The sequence below is a fragment of the Phocoena phocoena genome, chromosome 3 (assembly GCF_963924675.1).
Source record: "Phocoena phocoena chromosome 3, mPhoPho1.1, whole genome shotgun sequence".
NCBI classification, from domain to species: domain Eukaryota; kingdom Metazoa; phylum Chordata; class Mammalia; order Artiodactyla; family Phocoenidae; genus Phocoena; species Phocoena phocoena.
Window position 1 is genome coordinate 70,169,180 of NC_089221.1, and position 26,183 is coordinate 70,195,362.

Below are 26,183 nucleotides of genomic sequence, written 5' to 3' on the forward strand. Positions count from 1 at the left end.
TAAATACTACCTTCAAATACTGAAATGTAATTAAATGGTACCTACACTTTATGGAAAAGTACATCCTGGGGTGCACTGAGGAAAGGTGAGGAGAGGTTTGCATCTGTAAAACTTAATCGATTTAGGGCAGTTGAGTTTCCCAGAATTCCTTCAACCCCATTTTCCAGAAACAATCTGACTGACAGACCTTCATAATTTGGTTCCAACTCTAGGAACTGAATAAGATCACAGTTAAATAACTGAATAAATGCTATAGTAGCCAACATTCCTTAGCACTTTTAAAACTGACTAGTAACTAAGTTTTATTTTTTGTGGTGCCTTTTCAGAAAAAGATAAGTTTGCTTAATGACATCTTGTATAAACAATTTGTATAAACAATATAGGCAAATAAATTACAGCTTTAATTTGGCTACCACAGAAAGACTGATTTGATATTAGTCATGGTGGGGCAAGATTACCCAAACCAGGTGCTATTCTGGCTCCTTTGAAGATGTTTTATTTCACATAAAGCTACCCTGAAAGGAAAAACTTTTAAATAACATAAATAGAAAAGTTTAATATATTTTGATGCTTTCACATTACTTCATTTTTAAAGTTAAATGCCAGATATGCTTCATCCTTCTGTTGAGTAGTTAGCATTGACAAATCAATTTCAGATGGTTAGAGGGAATCTACCAGGTCATCGTCAGTCCATTCTTCCTAAGAAGGAAAGAAAATGTTATAAGGATAACATTATACTGAAGCATAACCAGTACTGTTTACCTTCTTGCCTCCCTTTAGGAAAATGTTCTCCTTTCGCTATGCTGATTATAAAAGGTAAATTAACCAGGAAAATGTGTAGCAGTTTAACCTTATAATAATATGGCATGGTCTCACCAGACTAGTCCAGTGACAGGAACAAACGTTACAGTTGTGAACTTCTGCCTCTGATTATTCATTTTTATCTGACTTGCCAGGTACAATTTTTTTTTAAACAAGGTAGGAGAAGAATCCTTGAAGATCAAAAAATATATCCCTACTGCCTTCTATGACCTTAGGAGGGATTCTTCATCAAGTAATTATTATACTGCTTCAGAAAAGGCCAAGACAGAAGTGAGAAAAATTCCTCTAATAATGGACAATGTACATAAAGGATGCAAAAAAAGAAATGAAAGCTTTCCAATACCCAACACCTCTGTCTATAATGCTCGCACTCTGGAACAGTAAAATCCTAACATTATGGTTGTACCAGAATATACAGCAATGATAACTTAAAATTTACCTTTGGAGAACATACCTCCTCATGTTTGGATTTCTTTGAGACATAATCATCATCTTCATAACCTTTCCTCTTTTTCCTGTAATTAAGCAACCATCAACAAGCAATCTTATACTGGCAACAGAATCTATAAGCTAGCAAGGCTATGAGATACATCTGTTGGAGAACAAAGCCTGGATAAAGGGAAAGAGGTGAAAAATTATGGACAGGAAGACAGTATCTTTCAAATTCCTCTGAATTCAATGCAATTCTAATTAAAATCCTAAAAAAATTTTCATGGAGCTTATCAAGTCAAACTCTGACCTGGGAAAGATGCTGCAAAAATAGCAAAAGAATCTGAAAAAGAACAAAGCATGGGGAGCTCGCCCCACTTAACATCAAAACACACACTATATATGTAAACTAAGTAATTAAAAGTGTGGTAGTCATCCCTTGGTATGAGGGGCATTGGTTCCAGGACCCCCCATAGATACCAAAATCCTTGGATGCTCAAGTCCTTTATATAAAATGGCAGCAGGACAGCTGGTGCTCTGCATCTGCACATGCAGAGGGCTATCAGCAAAGAGTTACAAGTACCAATGATCAGAGCAGACAGGCAAAAAACAGCAAAGTATATATAGGGATTTAATCTGTAGTAAATGAGTATTTAAAATAACTAGAAAAAAATCATGAAATATTTTTAAATGGCTGGCACAACAGTTAACTTATTTGAACAAAAATTAATATTACGAGATTTCTACCTCAAACCAGGCACAAACAATTGTAAATTGCTTTTACAGCTGAACAAAAGGCAAAATAAAATATTGATTAATTTAGGGTAAGAAAGGTGTTCAGATGTAAGAGTGTGAAGCAAAAGACAAGGTGCCTAAATAATAAAGTGAAAGAAACAAGAGAAGAAAATACCTGTATGATATATATAGAAAGATGGGTAAATAAAAAGAACTACAAGAAAATAACACCAGAAAGTTCCACACGGGTTATAATTATGCAATACAGAAGAAACACAAATGATTGTTAAACACAGAAATATCAATGCTTCAAAGTGTTAGGGGAAATGCAAATTAAAATACCAACATGATACTATTTTTTCACCCAGACTGGCAAAAGTTAAAGATTGATACTATTAAATGTTATACAATTTATATGAAAACAATGAAAAGAAAACTTATTTCATATACACATACACAGAGAAAAGCTTGGCAAAGGTAAAACACCAACTATATGTTACCTCTCAGTTGAAACTGGAATTTAGGTTTTGGTCAAAGAGAACTTTGGTTTACCTGTATTAACTGGCTTGAATAATGACAATATATTATTGTGTGTTGAAAAAGATAAAAGAATTTTAAAGACCAAGGAAAGATATTTTACCCTGAAGTAGTACTTATAAGTGTGGTCCATGGACCAATGCTGCTGCTCCATGAACCATTTCCAGTGTGCAATGAGATAAGTACAGAAATTAAGTGTATGTTTAGAAACTTTTATAGCAATTTGATAGATGAATTTATGACTGTTGATTCTAATAAAATTTAAGCTTATTTTTTGTCTTTTTATTTTGTTTTTCTAAGTAATTGGTTGTTATATTTTACAGAAGTATAGGTCTGTAATGGGTTAAAAAGAAACCCAACAGTCCTGTACAGTTTGAGAAGCACCCCTCAAGTACTCATAGATATGCAAGATTTGCTTGACACAGTGCAAAGCAAATGGTCACCTGGAGTAAGATGTAAATTCTGGCAATTAGGAATTTTGGATTATGGTCCATTACCTAAGTGGAAGGGTAGGATTAATAGTTCAATGGTCTAATTCAGAGGTTGACAAAATTTTCTTTGAAAAGGTCAGAGAGTAAATATTTTAGGCCTCGTAGGCCATGCAGTTTCTGTGACAACTACCCAACTCTTCTGCTATAGTGTGAAAACAGCAGTAGACAATAATGCAAACTACTGGGTGTACCTCTGTTCCAATAAAACTACTACTATAAACAGGTAGTGGCCCAAATTGGCCCATGGGCCATAGTTTGCCAACGCCTGGTCTAAGCTCATTTCAAAATCAATGTGAAAAGATTATAAATCAGTGCTTTAATACTTTCATTCATTAAGGTCAACATTTTTCTTTACCTCTCTGCCACCACTCCTTCCTTCCTCCTAGTTACCACTGAAACCCAGGAATGAAATTTACCAATTTAAAGTTCTATGCTAAGCCATGTTTTACAGTTACAGCTACAAATATAATATAGTCCCGTATGTTGCACACCTGATAAGTCCTTGGATATTCTACTACTACAACTTTATAGTTAAAGAATTTGAGTCATGTGTACCTGATTTGAAGACCTTGGAATGCTGTTCTGGCTTCTCATATATTATGCAATAGGATACAGTCCCCGATTAGAGATCAAAAACATCTCAAATGCATCTTACTGTTCAGATGCCAGAGCTAACCCCCAGTAAATTTTACAGAATGAATTCCACAGAATAGAAAATAATAGTTTTACCATTCCTATACCTGCCCATATCCTCAATTGTTTTAAATGTCTAAAAGGGTTAAGTAGATCCTTCAAACTGCAAAGCATAAAGAATCTGAAAATGGTGATTTCCACTTTCAGCCTACAAATCAATAAGACACATTAACAGTGTTCCTTATGGCTGCAAGAAGAGATCGAACAGCCAGCACATTTTCCTATTGGTTCTGTCTTCAATATAAAGTTACCACTGAGAGAAAATATGCCAAGTTTCCCCACCCTAGCTAACAGAAATAAGTGTGGAACAGTATACTTGTTCTTCAGAGGAGATACCAGACCTACAGAGAACCGAAAGATTAGAAGGGCGAGAAGAGGTGCAGGAATTCCCTAGGAAAACTCTGCCCACGGGACCCCACAAGGAGTAACAGAACGGGACAGGGCCCACAAGCCAAAGAACACATTAGTCATAGCAGGAGCAGAATGTACTATGAAAGCCAAATTCGTAATTTATTATCTCGTGTTTAATCCTGTTAGAAATCTCCAGTCAATAAAAAAAATCTGATTTAATGGGTAAGTCAGTTTTCCCCACATGAGCAAACATTTACCAATTAAGTAATTTAAAGACTAGCTAGAGACAGTAACAATTATATCTATTCTTGAATTAACAGTCTCACATCTACTTACGTAATTACGTTAAGTGCAAGCTCAGCAGAGTGACATCTCTCCAACTTCTGTTTCAGAACAGCAACTTCTTCAGGTCTGGGTGGTTCATATTTTTTTACCAAGTTCCTCATGCCTATGTGGAGATAAAAAAAGGCTTTATACCAGATAATAAAAAGCCTTGTTCTCATAAAGGAGTTGAATGATGTTTTCTCATCTAGTTTTGGGAACAAAAAACACTCTTGAAATGTGATTATTCCTACCAGGATTAATACTGTTCCACATTAAAATCCACTGACCACCATACTTCTAGTTCAAGTTATTATAGCTGTCTGCTGCTTAGCCCACATCGTGTACAGCCTGAAGATAAGCGTGCTCTACTAGTCAGTATTTTTTTTAAAATCCTACCATGGTCGCTTTTTGCTTTGTTTTAATAAGGCTTTTTAAAAATTCCTACGCGATTTAGTAAACATGCTTTGTTCCCTGCCACCAACCAGATTCATAAGATTCTATCCTACAGATGGCAGGCCAAGAGTGTACTACTTATTTACAAAGAAAACCATTATTACATAACATGTAATGAAGGGAAAACGCTTAGTAAAAACATGTCAAGATTTATTAGGGAAATGATGAGAGATCCAGGGCTTACTATTAGCCATCCACGTGTTCCAAATGAGTTACTTATTTCATAATGCAAATAAAGCAGTGTTTGCAACTGAATTAATACTAGTGAATTAACACCCTTAGGACAATATCTTTGTGTGAAAAATGATGAATAAGATACCTTAATATCGCTAAAGCTCTGAGTGTTTTATCAAGAGCTATTCTTATTTTGTACTAAAACAAATGGAATAAAATAAAGGTACTGAGACAAAATCAGTAATAAAACTGTCAGCTATAAAATGAGCACAGTGAGTTACCTTTAAGACCTCTTCTACTTACTAAATTCCCTGATCCAAATGTCTATGGCCAAACTGCAATAAGCTTTGGAAGTGAACCCTCTAGTGGTATAACTGAAAACCTACCTTATGATTCGTAAATCACAAATCCATTTTTCTCAAAGAGGGAAGGCATCAAAGATCATTTCAAGCAAAGAAATAAGAAATAATACTTCCACACCCTGAAGCATGTTGACTTTTGAAACATAAAACATGTAAGAAGTACTCCCTGTCATCCAAGATCAAGATATTCAATCTCGTATTTTATTGGTTTATTCAGTATTTAAACCACAAATTTTATTAACAAGGACAATTGGCACAAAAGGTTTGGAAACAAACAAACACACTGTTTTTAACCCTAACGAGTAGTCTAGCAGCCATGAGCATGCAGCGTGACATGAGCAAGTATGAAAATGGAAAGGACTGGCTAACCTAGCCAACCAGTTTAGTGGAGGTTCTGACTCAACAAGTACCTACTGTACAGCTAAGGAAACTATATTCAATATCTTGTAATAACCTATAATGGAAAGGAATCTGAATCACTCTGCTGTACACCTGAAACTAACACAACACTGTAAACCAACTATATTTTTAAAAAGTGAAAGAAGAAAAAAAAAACGCTTAAGACAGTGTTTCTCAGCATTGACACTAGTTTGGGCTGGATAATTCTTTGTTGTGAGGAGCTGTGTTAGTTTCCTGAGGCTGCTATTAAAAATTACCACAAACTTAGTAAGGCTTATTAAAACAACAGAATGGATTCTCCCACAGTTCTGAAGCCCAAGAGCCTGAAATCAGTTTCATTGGGCCAAATTCAAAATACTGGCAGAACTAGCAAATGACACATATTAACTAGTTAAAGCTAATTTACCTACAAAACAGAAGTTTCAAATTTAATTAGGCTTTAATTCCCTGAGATCTTTTTCAGTGCTCATCATATTTGGGTATACTTTAAAAGGACCCTGTTTTGAATCTCAATCCTTTCTGAATCTGATTATATTTTCACTTTCCTAAAAAGTTCTGTGTAAAAACTACTTTCTTTCATGTACCTTCTATTTGTTCTTCACCAATGTATCCTTCATGCATCCATGATACAATAATTCAATATAAGTAAATCTAAACAATAATCTGTTATCTCAAGTTAAATACCAGGGTGTTATTTACTTAGAAAGTAGCTTTGTGATAGAAGAGTATTTTATAAAGTGTTCTGTTTTACTTACTTTTCATTATATCTAGTAACTGTGACAAGCAAGTTCTGTTCTCTTTTAGCATCAGACTTTCTGATAAATAACTGGAAAAGAAAGGAAAAAAATTTAAATCTATTGAACACATATAGCATCTTGAGAAAATATGACATCATAAATTATTTTCCTCCATGTTCATTTCATCATCAAGATCAGTTTTTAAATAAATTTACTTTAAAACTGTTAAATGACAATACTTTGAACTCTACTAAACTATAATCTGTATCTCTTACAGTCTTAAGGATTTACTACAATTTATACTAGATTCAAAACATTTAATGTTCAAGTTAATTTAATTTCCATGATATATTCAGAGAGAAAATGATATGAAACTAACAGGAGCAATACTCAATACTTTTAACGTTAAGTGTTTAATATTTAGACCTATGAGTCTAATCTCACTCATTTTACAGGTGAGGAATCTGAGTCACAGGGACAGAGAAGTTATGAATAAAGTCAGGTAGCAGCAGAGCTAAAACCTGGCACTAGTAAGGATTCTCTCTCCCCTTAATATCAAGCCCATGTTAACTATAATTGCTCTTCTTGGGACAAACAGGTACTCAAACCAATAAGAACATCACCCCACGCTTTACAAATCTCTTACATCTTTTTTGCATCAAGTCCAGATCAAAGGTGTTAATACTATTCCATAAATGTACATAAAGCCCAACTATCTGTTTTCTTGGAACTAATGACAGTATAAAAATGTAATTTCTATTTTTAAATTTTTAGTTACTCTGAGGTTTTATATACTTGAACTTGATCTATAACTGATAAAAGCCCAAGTGAACAGATTCTCAAGGCAACGTAATCTTTCAAACATGAATGTAAAAAAAGCTATTAATTTTTCTCTTGGGTGAAATAAAATTCCAAAAATTAGAAAGACGATTCTTTAAGAAATTTTGTTGCTGTATGTCTTTTAAAATATCAAAATCATTTAAACTACATTACAAAGTTTTGATAACTACCTTTGCTGTTACATCTTCATCGTCTATTGTGGGAGTTTCATTTTAGATATGGAAATCAATAACTCCCCTAGGGCTTCCCTGGTGGCACAGTGGTTGAGAGTCCGCCTGCCGATGCAGGGGACACTGGTTTGTGCCCCGGTCCGGGAAGATCCCACATGCCGCGGAGCAGCTGGGCCCGTGAGCTGTGGCCACTGAGCCTGCGCGTCCGGAGCCTGTGCTCCGCAACGGGAGAGGCCACAACAGTGAGAGGCCCGTGTACCGCAAAAAAAATAATAAAATAAAAATACCTCCCCTAACAACTAATACATTTCTTGTTATCAGTAATTCAAAATAACAATTAGTTTTTTTCCCTTCACTTTTCTCCCTAAAACTCCTCACACTTTTGACATCTTTTTTTTTCACGACCTAAGAAGTCAAACTAGGAGATGCAAAATAAAGCTCTAAATCCAATGAAAAAGAAGAAACCTCTAATCAACAAGGTAACATTCTATGACTAATAATCTTAAAGCCTCATTCAGAATATAACAACAGCACAAGGACTCCCCCCTTTTGAAATCAGTAATAAATATAAAGGCAGTTTCCATGTATCTCAAAATTTGCAAAGGATTTCAGAAGCTAAAAATGATTTGAAAGCATTTCCTCAAGGGAAAAAAATGCCCAAATGTCTATAGTCCCTGGGAATGCAACAAAAGTGTATTCAATTTGCCATGAGCCCAAGGTACCACAATTTCACTTTCACCTGCCTATCTGAAATTATAACTAACTAAACTTCTAAGATGAAATACACTCTAATTTGGACCTTAGGATCCTTCATCCCTCTCTACTGACATAAGAAAAATCTCACCACTGAAAAATTAGCATATACCTGCATAAGATACAATGCTTAAACAGATTAAGCAAACAACTGGTTGTTTGAATTGTGAAAAAGAGGCTTTTTCCCTTACACTATGGAAGCTCCATAACCCGCAAACTCCATAGGTATCAATTTGTATGGCCACCCTTCCCACAAGGATAGCTTGTTCATTCTTACATTTCCACAGTATAGTACAGTGCATGGTACATAGAACGCAATGTAAAAAAAACCTCCATAAAGGTTTGCTTAGTAAACAAATGAAGGTAGAGATCACTTTGGGATTAAATGTATATGCTTATATACAGTTGGTGAGCTGTGTTTATACAGAAGAGTCATACCATAAACAAAATACAAACCCACAATCCTTTATCTTGGATTTGTTTTGAAATTCAGAATTATTCATGTCTTAGAAACTTAACATGGTGCATATACCATGAAATGTGAAATACTTCAGTGATATTTTGGGGCAGTATCATGTAACCAGTAACATTAATATTTCTGCAAAGAAACCTAAAACTATTCCCATTCAGTTGAATAAAGACTAAATCACATCTGTTCATGTTTCCTGCCACTGTATCAATGGATTATGAAATTACAGACGAGGGATTACAAACATGCAGAAAAGTTTAAATTTAGAAAGTTTTATCATCTTTCCTCCTCAGCTATTTCTACGAATGAATCAAGCAGAGCTTTGAAGGTATAAAGAAATTAAATCGCTAGAAAGAAATTAAATGTAAAGATTTTTAAAGGCTAACTTACTGCTAGCCTGTGCTTGAGTTAGTTATAAATGAATAAAATAGATATGTAATTAATCTTCACACAAGATATTATCGTAAGAATCAAGTGAATTTAATTCATGTAAAGTGCTTATCACAGAGCCTGGTTCTCAGTGCGCACTTATGTATCAGCTATTAGTATCTGTAGTTCACTAAAATTCATTTGGACATTCCCTAAAGTATTATTCATTCAACAAATCTTTACTGAATTCCATGTGCCATACATGCTCCACAGCAGGAGATTAATGATAAAACAAGGCAGACGTATTTGTTGCACTCATGCTGCTTACCAGTTCATAAAACTTCTAAATTTGCCATATATTGATAGCTGTTATCAGTCTTTTGAGGATCACCTGATTTAATTCTACTTCAGTCATAAATGGATCCTCTTAGCTCAAAAATATTTTACTGAATTTTTAAATATTTCCTTAAAAGGTGATTCCATTTCTTCCCTCAGTTGCCCTCAACAACCCTCAACCACAGGAGATATGAAGGACTAATGTTACAAAGTGAACCTTACTTAAAAACTTGGTACTCCAGGAAGGAATAAACTGAGGGACTGAGTCTAATCTAAGTTAAAATACAAAATAATACCTTTCCATAGTAATTCCTGCTCTGGATGCACTAGATAAAATGGCAGTCAGAGCAATCTGGGAAGGTGTGTATAAAAGGTGAGCATCCGTCAGTGCAACTCTATTAAGAAAGTCATCAGCTGTTTTCCTCAAAATCTCTGGATTCTCCAACATGGGATAGCGAGTCTAGAAAGAAAGTTTGCAAATGTTATCACTTCTGAGGGTCTCATGGAGTAATAACAGTACAAAACGATTCCTATAAACCAGGAAGTGCTTAACACAGGATACTTTTAGTTAACTCCTGTAAGATCACATTTAGAAACCAAAGCACCACCTCATTTTGATTTGAAATTCCTTCTACTAAAAGTTTACTTTTGGGAAATGAATCTTTGTTTGATTACAGAACTATTTTTAGTATATGCCCAAGAAGTATGGATAATCCCCTATTTTCTAACCATTCTTACCCTTTAAAATGAACCCTAAATCCTAAACCCTCAGATATATTTCAGATATCTACATTCAAGTCCCAAAGCAGTAAGAAATCTTTTCTATACTCTGAAACAAAATAGCCAGAGTCAACTGTACAATCACACACAGGTCCTGTCATCCCCAAATGCCTGACCTCTGATATGACAAATCCAACATTCTACTCTGACCACAGCATTCCCTTTCCCAGTACGTACATTTGCTCAGTTACTTCACAGCTGTTCTTTGACTTCCTCCTCAGGACCTCTGGTTCCTTATCCCTATACTTGCTTATACTCACCAGTGTCTACTGGTTCTCATTTCCCTCTTCTATTCCCTGCCCCAGTATGCTGCCAACATATTTCCAGCAAAACTTCAATAGTGGTCGAATTCAACCAACCTTCTGCTTTGCAACTATACCCAGATTTCTGGGTGCTGCTAGAGAAAACAATACAACCAACAGGTCTGGTAATATTACTATAAATTCAAGTTCACTGACCTCAACAAGGCTCAACACTGCCTAGCTAAAATATTCCACAGAAAATATATTCTCCCATTTTTCAGTGATTATGTTAAACACTTTCTACCTGACTCAGTATCTTTGATAATTCTCAGAAACTCCACTGCTCTCAGAAAATGATCTCTGTTGATAACAAAGACACTGTATTTCCTGCTATGGCCAAATCCCCAAACATAACGTTATCCTCACCCATGCTTTCCTCTTTCCCTCCGTTAAGAGAAATAGCCAGTTTTTCTACCTTGCTTCAAAATCCCATGCCAGGCCCTTCTACCACACTCCAAAGGAAAACTTGAGCTACACATGTTCCATTAAGCTTTCTCTACTAGTGTTCTAAAGTTTCTCATGCAAAACAAAACATGACAAAAAACTGTTCCTTTCTTCTACTTCTAGCAGTTCCCCCATCTTCTCAATCATCCCATCTTCTTTTCCCACTTCAAAGACAAGCTGTTTAATCCAAGTTATATACACACTTGTTTTCTCACCTTCTATTCCCCAACCAGCTCCAATCTGTTTTTTTCCTTTACACTCCAAGAAGACTAATTTCACCAAGATCACAAGTCACCTTTCTGGCACTAAATCTAGCAAATGTCAACTTTTACTTTGCCTGAATTCTGTGCAGGATTGGAGAGCTTCCCCTGATCATATTCTAAAAGTATTCTACTTCCCTTCACTTCTCCAAAAGTCCTACCTCTTTGGATATTCTTCAGTCTTCTTACTAGCTTCTTACTTTTCTCTAGCTACCCTTTAAATGGTCCTTATGGCCAATCCACTTTAAATCTTCCTGAGGCAGCAGTGATGCCCAAATCTATGCCTCCAGCCTAGCCATCTTCTCTGGCCTCCAGACACAAATATGTACCAACCTGAATGTCTTGCAAGCAATGGAAATTCATCATGTCCCAAACCAGATTCATCAAATCCCTACCCCACCACCATCAGTAAATCTCTCCTGTGCCACTGTTTCCTGTATAAGTGTACCACCATCCACCAATACACTCAGGCCAGAAACCTGGGGGTTCTTCCACTGTCCTCGCTCTCTGTATGCAATCATTCCTCAAGCTCTACTGATTCTAAAGCCCAAGAAGCTCTCTCTGTACCCACTACCACTTCATGAGTCAAACCAACCACTGTCTTTCTGCTTGAACTACTGTAACAGCATCCCAACTGGTATCCCTTCATCCATTCGAATCCATTCTGCACGTTATGCCTGACACATACAGGTGTGCAATAAACATCTGACGCAGGCTGATGCATGAATTTGCCAACATGTTTTTTATAGCTGCAAACCTAATCACGTCACTCATCAGACTTGACCCTCTCACTGGCATCCCATTGCTCTACTCAAAATCTGTAATGTTACCTCCACAGTCTACACTCTGCCTTCCACTCAGGCAGCACTCCGTGGCAGTCCTCCCCATTTACCTCTAAGTTCTGTTTAGGTTCTTTAGTACACCATGGTTTGTTACGTCTGGGCCTTTGACCAGAAAAGTCTCTCTGAATGGGATGCTCTTCCACCACCCAATCCCTACTCTTGCTCTGAATTTTACTTCAAATTACACTTTCTCAGAACTGTCTCCCCTTCTTCTCAATCTGCTATCCCCTTCTAAAGTACCCTGTGTTTCCCCTTCTGTTAACACTTAGCACACTGAATATATGATTGTCTTTCCCATTAGACTGTAAGGCCTATAAAGGGGAGGCTGTTCCTGTCTTGTTCTTGACTACATCCTCAAGCACCATGTTTGACATATAGAAGGCACCCAAATTTGGCCACTCAAGATGAATGAACCAGTTTTTGACTTCTGTTCACTTAACTCACACTATCTAAAGTCCTTCTTCAGGGCCAAAACAAAACAAGCTGCTTTTGTCAATGTTCTGACAAAACATTTATTTACTGTTATTTTTGATGCCCACATATTGACTTCAGTTCACAACGCCCTAAAAATAGAAGTCACTTAGCAATCTTGTAGTTTAAAATTAAGAATTTTGTAAAATTTCTAAAAATAGAAGTCAGTTAGCAATCTTGTAGTTTAAAATTAAGAATTTTGTATGTATGAAGATCCAAGACAGTATACTGGAGTTAGAAGAGTTACCTGAAGTCTTTAAAAGCATTACAATTGTCCTCATTATGGTCCCTGGACCAGTATTTGCAGATCTACTAGATCAGAAGCTCAAGAACTACAGTCTGACACTCTCAGTTAATAAGCCCTCCATGTGATTCTGATGCACACTGAAGTTTGAGAACTATTGCCCTAGAAGTCCAGGCCAAACACATTTTAGCAAGCCTAACTGTGTAACAATTAGGATCATTACTAGTTATAATAAAATTTTGATTATTTTGGTTAAAGAACAATAGCAAAGGAGTTTACTCCACCAGTTTACTTTAGTCAGCAAGATTACCTTTAAATCAATGAGAAAGCCCTCAAAGGGTCTATAAGGATTGTGGACAATAAGGTGGAAATTAAGTTGCTGTATAAGTAGTAGTTCATATTCCAAAATCTGTTCGAGTGCCTTCTCTTGTCCAAGAGGACTCTCCCGCAGATTTCCAACAAACTGTGGACTAGACACATTGAATTCATCCACTTTGCAAGCCAAAAATGCACAAGTGAGCCTAGAGGAAAAAATAAGGGGAAGGATATGTATATACTTTGAAAAATACCAAAATATTTCTAAAATATGTTCTAAAATTGCCTAATATTCACCAATGACTATACTAGACATCTAAGGAAATTGATTTAAAAAAAGAGAGTTTCCTGTTTAATCTTTTTATCCATACGGAGACTATAAAAATTAGGTTGAACTGTATAACAGTGCCACAGCATTCAATCATTAGTAACTTAATGCCAGTTTTATATAGTTCAGCCCAAGTATCTGGAAAAACAAAATAACTGAAGAATAAGGGTACTCAGCATCATGAAATATAGATGAAAGAGAAAAAAAATAGTACACACATATGTACATATGGGCCTGAGAAGAAAGGTGTTAAAGAAACATTATGGAAAGCCATCAGTGGAAGTCTCCAAGGACATTTAAATAGGGGATTATTACCTCAGGAACAAACCTATGAAACTCTCATGGCTACTACATAAATTTCAGAGTGAGAAATTAGTAGTAATAAGATTACCACAAAAACCAAGACTGGAAGTAACAAGGGCCTGACCTAGACTGGTAGAAACGGAAATGAAAAAGAGAAAATATACAGGGACAGCACGATTGACAGCAAGTTCTTTGATGAGTCTCATACTAACTTCATCCTTATTTTTAATGATAAGCACAGTGCTTAGCAGAGGGCAGAAACAAAACAGACCTTTGTTCAAGTGAAATGACTATGGAACTATAGGACTTGTAAACTGACGGGATGTACAGGAAGAGGAGTTACTGTAAATGATTCTCAGAGCAAATGGGCGAAGACAGGTTCAGCTAACAGAAAGGGATATTATGGAAGCCAGTTTAAGAAAAACAGAATTTGAATTTGGACAAGTGCCAAAACTGATGCCATCAGTATTACAGGGAAGGAAGAATTATACAGGTATATTAATGAGTATCAGGAGGGATCTTAAGTTCAGAATAGAATGCAAGTCTAAATTACCCTTTATTAGGAAGTCATTTTTTCACACACACATGCTCAAAGAGTATAAAAGTTTTCTTAAATGAAAATCAATAAATTATACTTATACTCACATTATTATCCGGGGGTGATATTCCATTACTGAGTTATTAAGATAAAAGCGCTTGAAATACATACAAGCTGTACCCTAAGATTAAAAATACATTTATTATCAGAACCTATTCACACGTACAAGTTAAATTTTGTATTTTAAAAAAAACTTATTTATGCCAAGGTTTCTTTGAAAAAGTCACCTTAAAAAAACCCCAAAACTTACTTCTTAAGTCAAAATAAATTGTGATAAATTACAACAGAAAAACCACAGCCAAGCCTTTGTTGTCCTTCCCCACCTATCCTGGCTTATCCTTCCTATGGTCACTGGCTTAATTTTAAAAATGTGTGGGGGGGGTTTACACAATTATATATATTTGTATAATTTATACAAATGATCACAGCTTAAGCAGTCCATTTAGTAAAATACTGGCAGAATAACATGGTCAGGGCAATGAGCCTTCTCTCTAAATCCACTCTGGTTCTGTGATCTAACCTGCTGCCACACCAAACAGGAGAAGCAGCACCTACCATTTACTGACTGCACCCCATGTGCCATACTCTGTGCCAAGTATAAAACTATCATTTATTTTAATTCTTATAACAGCTTGGTGAGGTACTGCTATCTCTATAGAAAAAGAAACTGAATATCAATGAGGTTAGCTGACTTGTTCAAGGTCACAAATCTAATAAGGGACAAGGCTGTTTTCAACCAAGGTCTGCCTGTACTTTTTAAAAAACTATTTCATTTGGTTAGAACCAATGAAATAAATATTTATCTACTTTAGAATAGAAAAAAATACATTTCTTTTTAAATATTTTAAAAGTTTAGTTTTGTCATTTTATGTGAAACAAAAACCAAAACTAACAGTTATAAATAAGCAAGTTATATAAAGACAAATTCCACAAAGAAGTTCATTCAAGGATTCAGTTTCTTCATCTGAAAAGATCACTTAAACCTACCACCTTGTGTTACAGTTTTCTTATCAGAAAAGACTAAGATCAAATCTGGAAATAGAAAGCAAGCACATCTAAAATTTTTCATGAATCAGATCTCTTAGATAAAGGTCCAGTAAAAAACAGAAAACACTATGAATACTTTTGGACTTGGTATTTTCAATATACTTCAGTTTTTTCAACTATAAAAATGGAGAATATTTTCTAAGAGCTTATTCTTTTCTGGGCCATAAATTATTCACTTGGTATAACTTTAAAATGTATGATCTACTTTCACTTAAGACAAAACTTTCATATTTGATATTCACAACAAACCTGTGAGATAAGAGAAAAATATTTTATACACCTTTCCCCCTTTTTAATCTTTCAGCTTTTAAATTTCAGTTTAATTTTCTATCAACAAAAATACACAAATCCACGCAAAGGAACAAAATAATACCCCAGTTGGACAACTAAGTGAAGTGGAGACAGGTAATCTACCTGAAAAAAAAGAGTAACGCGGTAAAGATGATCCAAGATCGGGAAAAAAATGGAGGCACACAAGACACAAGAAATGTTTAACAGAGAGCCAGAAAATGTAAAGAACAAACAAACAGATGAACAATACCTTAACTCAAATGAAAAATAGATTAGAAGGAATCGATAGCAAAATAAATAAGGCAGAAAAGTGGGTAAGTGAGCTGGAAGACAGAATGGTGGAAATCACTGACACAGAACAGATTAAAGAAAAAAGAATGAAAAGAAATGAGGACAGTTTAAGAGACCTCTGGGACAACATTTAAGTCCACCAACATTCGCATTATAGGGGTTCCAGAAGGAGAAACAGAGAAAGGGCCTGAGAAAATATTTGAAGAGATTATAGCTGAAAACTTCCCTAAAATGGGAAAGGAAACAGTCACCCAAGTCCAGGAAGCACAGAGGATAAACCCAAGGAGGAACACAATGAGACACATACTAATCAAACTGACAAAAATTAAAGACAGAGAAAATATTAAAAGCAACAAGGGGGAAAAAGCAACAAATAACATACAAGGGAATCCCCATAAGGTCATCATCTGATTTTTCAGCAGAGATTCTACAGGACAGAAAGGAGTGCCACGATACATTTAAAGTGATGAAAGGGAAAAACATACAACCAAAAATACTCTACCCAGCAAGCCTCTCGTTCAGATTCGACAGAGGAATCAAAAGCTTTACAGGCAAGAAAAAGCTACAAGAATTCAGCACCACCAAACCAGCTTTCCAAAAAATGCCAAAAGAATGCCTTTCCTATCAGAAAAGAAAAGGCCACAACTAGAAACAAGAAAATTACAAATGGGACAGCTCACCGGTAAAAGCAAACATAAAGGTAGGAAATCATCCACACATAAATCAAAAGTAGCAATTGTGAGGAGAATACAAATGAAGGATATTGGAAATGCATTTGAAATTAAGAGACCAGGAACTTAATCTTTATGTGTGTGTGTGTGTGTGTGTGTGTGTGTGTGTGTGTGTGTGTGTGTGTGTGTGTAGACTACTATACCAAATCCTCATGGTAACCACAAACCAAAAATCTACAATAGAAAAAGCAATCCAAACACAACACTAAAGATAGTCATAAAATCACAAGAGAGGAGAACAAAAGAGGAAGGGAAGAAAAAAGACCTATAAAAACAATCCCAGGGACTTCCCTGGTGGTGCAGTGGTTAGGAATCTGCCTGCCAACGCAGGGGACACGGGTTCAATTCCTGGTCCAGGAAGATCCCACATGCCACAGAGGAACTAAGCCCGTGCACCACAACTACTAAGCCTGCGCTCTAGAGCCTGCAAACCACAACTACTGAGCCCGTGTGCCACAACTACTGAAGCCCGTGTGCCTACAGCCCGTGCTCCGCAACAAGAGAAGTCACCACAATGAGAAGCCCATGCACCGCAACAAGAGTAGCTCTCGCTTGCTGCAACTAGAGAAAGCTGGCACATAGCAACGAAGACCCAATGCAGCCAAAAATAAATAATTTTAAAAAATATTCAAACTCCATCTAAGAGTACACAGCTTAAAAAAAATCCCAAAACAATAACAAAATGGCAATAAGAACATACATATTAGTAATTACCTTAAATGTAAATGGATTAAACGCTCCAACCAAAAGACACACACTGGCTGAATGGACACAAAAACAAGACCCATATATATGCTGTCTACAAGAGACCCACTTCAGACATAGGGATACATACAGACTGAAAGTGAGGGGATGGGAAAAGATACTCCATGCAAATGGAGATCAAAAGAAAGCTGGAGTAGCAAGACTCAGACAAAACAGACTTTAAAATAAAGACTGTTGCAAGATTCAAAAAAGGCCACTACACAATGATAAAGGGATCAATCCAAGAAAAAGATATGACAATTGTAAATATATATGCACCCAGCAGAGGAGCACCTCAATAGATAAGGCAAATGCTAACAGCCAGAAAAGGAGAAATCGTGGGGGATTTTAACACCCCACCTATACCAATGGACAGATCATCCAAACAAAATCGATAAGGAAACACAGGCCTTAAATGACACATTAGACCAGATAGACTTAATTGATATTTCTAGAGCATTCCACCTGAAAGCAGAATACACATTCTTCTCAAGTGCACACAGAACATTCTCCAGGATAGATCACATGACGGGACATAAAGCAAGTCTAGATAAATTTAAGAAAACTGAAATCATGTCAAGCATCTTTTCCAACCACAATGTTGTGAGATTAGAAATCAACCACAAGAAAAAAACTGTAAAAAACACAAACACCTGGAGGCTAAACAATATGCTACTAAACAACCAATGGATCACTGAAGAAATCAAAGAGGAAATCAAATTCCTAGAGACAAATGAAAACGAAAGCATGACGATCCAAAACCTATGGGACACAGGAAAAACAGTTCTAGGAGGGAAGTTTATAGCAATACAATCTTACCTCAGGAAATAAGAAAAATCTCAAACAACCTAGCCTTACACCTAAAGCAACTAGAGAAAGAACAAACAAAACCCAAAGTTATCAGAAGGAAAGATATCATAAAGATCAGAACAGAAATAAAGGAAATAGAGATGAAGAAAACAAAAGAAAAGATCAATGAAACTAAAAACTGGTTCTTTGAAAAGATAAACAAAACTGATAAACCTTTAGCCAGACTCATCAAGAAAAAAAGGGAAAGGGCTCAAATCAATAAAATTAGAAATGAAAAAGGAGAAGTTAGAATGGACACCACAGAAATACAAAGGATCATAAGAAACGACTACAAGCAACTATATGCCAATAAAATGGACAACCCAGAAGAAATGGACAAATTCTTTGCACAGTAAAATCAAGCAAAACTGAACCAGGAAGAAATGGAAAATATGAATAGACCAATCACAAGCACTGAAATTAAAACTGTGGTTAAAATACTCCCAACAAACAAAAGTCCAGGACAGGATGGCTTCACGGGCAAATTCTATCAAACACTTAGAGAAGAGTTAACACCTATCCTTCAGAAAGTATTTCAAAAAACTGCAGAGGAAGAAACACTCCCAAACTCATTCTATGAGGCCACCATCATAGAATGAGTAGACAAAGTACCTGATACCACAAGTAGACAAAGATACCACAAAAGAAAATTACAGGCCAGTATCACTGATGAACATAGACTCAAAAACCCTCAACAAAATACTAGCAAACTGAATCCAACAATATATTAAAAAGATCATACACCATCATCAAGTGGGATTTATCTTAGGATGCAAGGATTTTTCCATATCTGCAAATTAATTAGTGTGATACACCATATTAACAAATTGAAGAATAAAAACTATATGATCATCTCAATAGATGCAGAAAAAGCTTGAGAAAATCCAACACCCATTCATGATAAATACTCTCCAGAAAGTGGGCATAAAGGGAACATACTTCAACATAGTTAAGGCCATAAATGACAAACGTACAGCTAACATCATAGAGGATGTTAAAAAGTAAATGCTGAAAGCATTTCTTCTATGATCAGGAACAAGACAAGGATGTCCACCCTCGACACTGTTACTGAACATAGTTTTGGAAGTCTTAGCCACGGCAATCAGAGAAGAAAAAGAAACAAAAGGAATTCAAATTGGAAAAGTAGTAAAACTGTCACTGTTTGCAGATGACATGATACTATACTTAGGAAATCCTAAAGATGCTACCAGAAAACTACTAGAGCTCATCAATTAAACTGGTAAAGTTGCAGGATACAAAATTAATATACAGAAATCTCTTGCATTTCTATACACTAACAATGAAAGATCAGAAAGAGATATTAAGAAAACAATCCCATTTACCATCACACGAAAAAGAATAAAACACCTATGAAGAAACCTACCTAAGGAGGCAAAAGACCTGAACTCTGAAAACTATAAGACACTGATGAAAGAAATTGAAGATGACACAAACAGATGGAAAGATACACCATGTTCCTAGATTGGAAGAATCAGTATTGTCAAAATGACTGCACAGTTAAGTCCCCTACATCTGAATGAGTTCCAGTCAGAGTGCGTTCGTAAGTCCAATTTGTTCGTAAGTCCAATTAAGTTAGCCTAGGTACCCAACTAACACGATTGGGAAACTATATAAGTACTATACTGTAATAGATTTATAATACTTTTCACACAAATAATACATAAAAAACAAACAAAAAATAAAACATTTTTAATCTTACAGTACAGTGCCTTGAAAAGTACAGTAGTACCAGTTACATCTCCACTGCTTTTTCGCTTGCTTCTGGACATCCTGGGTTTGAAATAAAGATACTGTACCACTGTACTCTATACAGTACTGTAAAGTACACAAAAGCACAACCACTTGTAGAGGATGCACACATATGACAATGTATGCCAGACATGTGAACTAACTTAATGTGATTGGACATGTAAACGCATGTTTGCATCTTTGAAAGTTTGCAACTTGAAGGTTCATATGTAGCGGACTTACTGTACTACCCAGAGTAATCTACAGATTCAATGCAATCCCTATCAAATTACCAATGGCAGTTTTTGCAGATCTAGAACCAAAAATCTTAACATTTGTATTGAAACACAGAAGACCCCAAATAGCTAAAGCAATCTTAAGAAAAATGGAGCTGAAGGAATCATGCTCCCTGACTTCAGACTATACTATAAAGCTACAGTAATCAAAACAGCATGGTACTGGCACACTAACAGACACATAGATCAATGGAACAGCATAGAAAGCCCAGAAATAAACCCACACACCTATGGTCACTTAATCTATGACAAAGGAGGAAAGACTATACAATGGAGAAAAGACAGTCTCTTCAATAGTGGTCCTGGGAAAACTGGACAGCTACATGTACAAGAATGAAATTAGAACACTAACACCATACACAAAAATAAACTCAAAATGGATTAAAGACCTAAATGTGAGACCAGACACTATAAAACTCTTAGAGGAAAACAGGCAAAACAGTCTTTGACGTAAATCATGGCAATTTCTTTTTTGACCCACCTCCCAGAGTAATGAAAATCAAAACAAAATAAACAAATAGGACCTAATTAAACTTGAAAAGCTTTTTGCACAGCAAAGGAAACATAAACGAGAAGACAACCATCAGAATGGGAGAAAATATTTGCAAACGAAGCAACCAACAAGGGATTAATCTCTGAAATATACAAACAGCTTGTGCAGCTCAATATCCAAAAAACTGACAACCCAATCAAAAAATGGGCAGAAGATCTAAATAGACATTTCTCCAAAGAACACATACAGATGGCCAAAAGCACATGAAAAGATCCTTGACATTGCTAATTATTAGAGAAATGCAAATCAAAACTACAACGAGGTATCACCTCACACAGCTCAGAATGGCCATCATCAAAAAATCCACAAACAATAAATGCTGGAGAAGGTGTGGAGAGGAGGGAACCCTCCTACACTGTTGGTGGGAATGTAAATTAGTACAGCCACTGTGGAGAACAGCATGCAGTTTCCTTAAAAAACTAAAAATGGGGGCTTCCCTGGTGGCGCAGTGGTTGAGAATCTGCCTGCTAATGCTGGGGACACGGGTTTGAGCCCTGGTCTGGGAGGATCCCACGTGCCGCGGAGCAACTAGGCCCGTGAGCCACAACTACTGAGCCTGCGCATCTGGAGCCTGTGCTCCGCAACAGGAGAGGCCGCGATAGTGAGAGGCCCGTGCACTGTGATGAAGAGTGGCCCCCGCTTGCCACAACTAGAGAAAGCCCTCGCACAGAAACGAAGACCCAACACAGCAAAAATTAATTAATTAACTCCTACCCCCAAAATCTTAAAAAAAAAAAAAAAAGGTTGGGGACCGCTGTGTTATAAGACTCTCCTCTTTAAAAAAAAAAAAAAAAAACTAACTAAAAATGGAGCTACCACATGATCCAGCAATCCCACTCCTGGGTATACACCTGGACAAAACTATAATTCAAAAAGACACATGTACCCCTATGTTCACAGCAGCACTATTCACGATAGCCAAGACATGGAAACAACCTAAATGTCCACTGAAAGATGAATGGATAAAGATGTGGTACATATATACCATGGAATTCTACTCAGCCACAAAAAAGAACAAAACAATGCCATTTGCAGCAACATGGATGGACTTAGAGATTATCGTACTAAGTGAAGTAGGTCAGAGAAAGACAAATATCATATGATATCACTTATATGTGGAATCTAAAAAAATGATGCAAATGAACTTATTTACAAAACAGAAATAGACTTACAGACTTAGAAAACTAACTTATGGTTACCTAAGGGGAAAGGTGGGGGGTGAGGGATAAATTAAGAGGTTAGCATTACTATATATAAAATAATCAACAAGGACCTACTGTATAACACAGGGAACTCTACTCAGTACTCTGTAACAACCTATATGGGAAAAGAATGTTAAAAAGGATATATGTATATGTGTAACTAAATCACTTTGCTGTACACCTGAAACTAATACAACACTGCAAATCAAATATACTGCAATTAAAACAAAAAAACACACACAATAGGAACAATTACAGGGACAGCATACACAAATCCATATAGCCAAGAAGTTCTAACTACCTGTTTCTCCTCACCATTACTGCACCACAGTACACACACACACACACACACACACAAATAGGGTCCTCAGAACCACACATCTGAAACAACCACATGAGAACCTAGAGGGAAAGTAATTTGATTTTTTCTTTCTATATAAAATGAGTATGTCATGACCTATCTAGCCGACCTCAAAATTCTTTAGATATGGAATGATTCTTGAAACACTGTAAGATACAACACAGGAGTTGATAATTTAATGCCTTTATTGAAAAATATGTGACAAAACTTAAATACATAAATTATATATTTATATAAATACATAACTCAGGTGCATTTTTAAGTGGATAGCAAATTGATTTAAATATTTATAAGAAGACAGATTTTGTAAGTTAGCTAAAGGACATTATACTTCATCACTATAACTTACCACAACAGACCTTGGCATTGCTGGCTTAAACACCGAACAGAATTCCAATAATCTTTTCTCATAATACTTGCAGAGCGTCATTTCTTCAGGAGGCTCAAGAAAGACTGGGTCATTTGGAAGAACCTTTGGGTCGAAGTTACAACAAAAATTTAATTAGATAATCTTAATATTTTTTTCTCTTTCTAGATTAAGTTTATATCTCCAATCAAAGGGAAATATACCACACCTCATTTTCTCTTTATAGAATTGCTAATATTACACAAAATAGCTTTTAAGAAAACATTTAATAAACTAAAACTATACTGTAATTGCATAATTTCTCAGAATGTCGGCTGAATATTTGCTTCACTAATGTATAAGCAATCGTGAGGAGTGTGTGCATACGTTCACAGATTTGATGTCACTATTTATAAATCAAAAAGAAGATACACATTGTCAATGGTTGGACAATATCCTTTTCTCAGTCAGTTATTAAGTCACACAGGTTGAGGTAAAAATCAACAAGTGCCTCAAGGATAATTTTGACCCTTAACACATTAACTCTTCTCCATCTTTATAAAATCTCTACAGAATACACTACACGGTTGATAAATACTATAATTTTACAACAAATATCTATTTGGTGCTGTTATTGGTTTAATTACAACAACCAAAAAAGGTATGTTGGGTCCTAACCCCCAGTACTCAGAATGGGAGGAAATAAGGTCTCTGCAGATGTAATTGGTTAAGATGAGGTTCTACTGAAGTAGAATGGGCTCCTAATCCAACAAGACTGGTAGCTTTATAAGAAGAACATGTGAAGAGACAGAAACACAGGGAGAACACTATGTAAAGATGGAGCTAGAGACCGGAGTTAGTTGCCACAAGCAAAGGAACACCTGGAGTTACCAGAAGCTGGAAGAGGAAAAGAAGCTGCACAGAGCACCACTCGGCCAACACCTTGATCTCAGACTTCTAGCCTCCAGAACTGTGAAACAATAAATTTCTGTTGTTTTAAGCCACCCAGTTTGTCGTAATTTTTTTATGGAGTTATTTTTCCTAGTTTCCTAGTAAATTAACACAGGTGCTAATTTTATAGAGACAGCATGGCACTGTGGTTTACAGAAGGAATGCTGAAACTAGATTCCATGGTTTCAAATCTTGGCTCTGCCACTTACTAACAATATAGCCTGAAAGTTATTCAACCTCTCTGTAGTTTCCTAAGATGTAATGCAAGGATAATAATAGTATCTACCTCATGGGGTAGTTATGAGGATTATATGAGCTAACACTTGCTAAATACTTAGAATTTAGCACAATATGCAGTATTTTGTGCAGCACAAAAATAAAGTGATATGAAACAGACGAGACTTCCAGGTAAAAGTAAAGCAGGAAGGACGTGGCTGACAGACCATATAGTCCAAACCATCTGTGGTCAATTGGTTTGTGCTAACCGTCTCTCATGCCCCTGCCTCCACCCTGCCCCCATCCAGTCGATCCATTCCTTCCCAGAAAGCTCTTTCTAGGACAGACTCTGATAAGGTTTATTTCCCATTTAAAATTTTTCAAAGGTTTCCCTATTCCTCCATCACAAAGTTCAAACTATTTATCTCCGCTTACAAGTTCCCTGCTTACCTTCTCCAACCTTTCATACACAAATACTCAGGTTCCGCCACACACAATCATGAGCATTCCGGGGACCAACCCTGAAACTTCTGGCCTCCTACTTTGCACCTGTGGCTCTGTCCACCGGGAAAGTCCTCTCCCCATCATCTCCACAACAGGCACTAAGAAAAGCCTCCCCCCCACTACATTAGCATGCTACAAAGTCTTCTTCGCCATGTTACTGGTTATTTGTCTGCCACTCGATTATGGAGATGGATGGCCTTGTCCGCCTCCGTAGCCACTGCACCTAGCAAGGTGCTCACTGTTTATTAAACAGATAAACGCACGCCGCGCAGAGGAGGTGGGAGGGAGGTGCGCGGGAAGTCCCGGGGGAGAGGGACGGGCAAGAGTTTATAGAGCTCGAGGGAGAAGGGCGGCAGCCGGAGCCCTCACCTTCCCGTTCGCCACAGCTTTGCATTTGAATTTGCGGTTGGCGTCGGCCCGCAATCGCGCCAGCTGCTCCTCACTAGCAAAAGTCCAGTGCCGCTTCTGGCTACTGTTGTGGTACATGGTGAGGTCGGAGGCAAGGCCCAGGGAGTCTGCAGAGAAGACCGCCAACGGCACAAAACCGGAACGTAAAGCAGCTAAATCACCACCAGGATCCCGCGGAAGCCCAAGGATTCAGGCCGGTCGGCGCGGGCGCGACGTCAACGTCACGTGGTAATTCCGTCCGCAATCGCGTTTCCGGAGCGGATTAAGAGAAAGTCTCGCGGGGTCTCTGACCAAGGCCCGCGAATCAAATGGGCGTAGCCAACCGACACGCTCCTCCTTTTTTGTGAGCCTCGGCCCTAGCTCCGCCCCTTTCCGACAAGATTTAAAGGAGACACGACAGACAGGGATGTCCAAAAGGGAAGTACATTAAGAGCATGTGGAGGCTAACCTAAACAATCCACAAGGGATAATCAGAAGTTAGGAAAGCACTCTGGAGGAGGTCAACTTTTAAATAGGATGTTCAGAGGAGGCCCCAGTGAGAAGGTGACATGTGAGCAAAGACTTGAAATAGTTGAGGGAGTAGGCTACGTAATCATGTGGGGATGATCTTGGGGCAGATGAAACAGCCAAGATCCTAAGGCAGAAGCATTCCTGGCTCTTTTAAGGAAGAGTGTGTCTGGAGCGCTACCTAAATTCTTGACCTGAGAGAGACTGAAACATGGTAGGAAAACTAGAAACAGTGCATGTGTATCGTTCTTTATCGTTCTGACACTGTGTCCCTGTCTATTCTTTTTCTGTGCCTTTTTCCTTCTGCTTCTGTTGATAACTAGCCAATCCTTCTCCCCCATTTCCATCTCTGAAGCCACTATATATAGTAGTTTTAGGGTTTCCTTGAGATTCCCATCTTTATTATTGACCCCAAGGGAGCCTTACACCTTACAATAAGCTATTATTAACACTTCAGAGATTTTTTTTAAACTATTAGTGCTTTCAAAATTGCATTTGAGATACAAAGTTTACATTGATTACAAAAGCCTTTACCGGTTTTGAAATTTGTCCCATTTAGCCATACCTATGCATCATACGTGGGGTTAGAAAGGTGGATTTACCCACATCAAATTGTTTTTCTAAAAACAAACAAAAAAGGAGATAAACATGATATACAGAGAGTTGAAAAGGTCACACAGGACAAAGGGGGCAGAATATTTCCAACTTTGCTTTTAATGAAAATATTTTTAAAGGCTTAAGAAAGAGAACACTTATTCTTTTTTGTTTAATTTGGGTGGGTGCAGTTGAGGGTAGACTTTGCCAGA

General features: G+C 36.9%; 1 protein-coding gene across 2 annotated transcripts; it reads right to left on the reverse strand.

Moving 5' to 3' along the window:
• Positions 1 to 426: 426 nt before the first annotated feature.
• CCNH (cyclin H) lies at positions 427 to 25,078 on the reverse strand. 2 transcript variants are annotated; one of them, XM_065873987.1, is made up of 9 exons: positions 24,832 to 25,078; positions 22,795 to 22,917; positions 14,379 to 14,452; positions 13,098 to 13,308; positions 9,741 to 9,904; positions 6,526 to 6,596; positions 4,395 to 4,506; positions 1,262 to 1,337; positions 427 to 515 (listed from the first exon to the last, which is right to left on the reverse strand). In XM_065873987.1, the coding sequence occupies exons 1-9, from the start codon at positions 24,946 to 24,948 to the stop codon at positions 501 to 503; spliced, it is 963 nt and encodes a 320-aa protein (XP_065730059.1). In that variant the 5' UTR covers positions 24,949 to 25,078; the 3' UTR covers positions 427 to 500. The 2 variants fall into 2 exon arrangements, with proteins under 2 accessions (XP_065730059.1, XP_065730058.1); XM_065873986.1 differs by lacking the exon at positions 427 to 515 and adding an exon at positions 661 to 699 and having other exon boundaries at positions 1,277 to 1,337; positions 24,832 to 24,948.
• Positions 25,079 to 26,183: the final 1,105 nt, after the last annotated feature.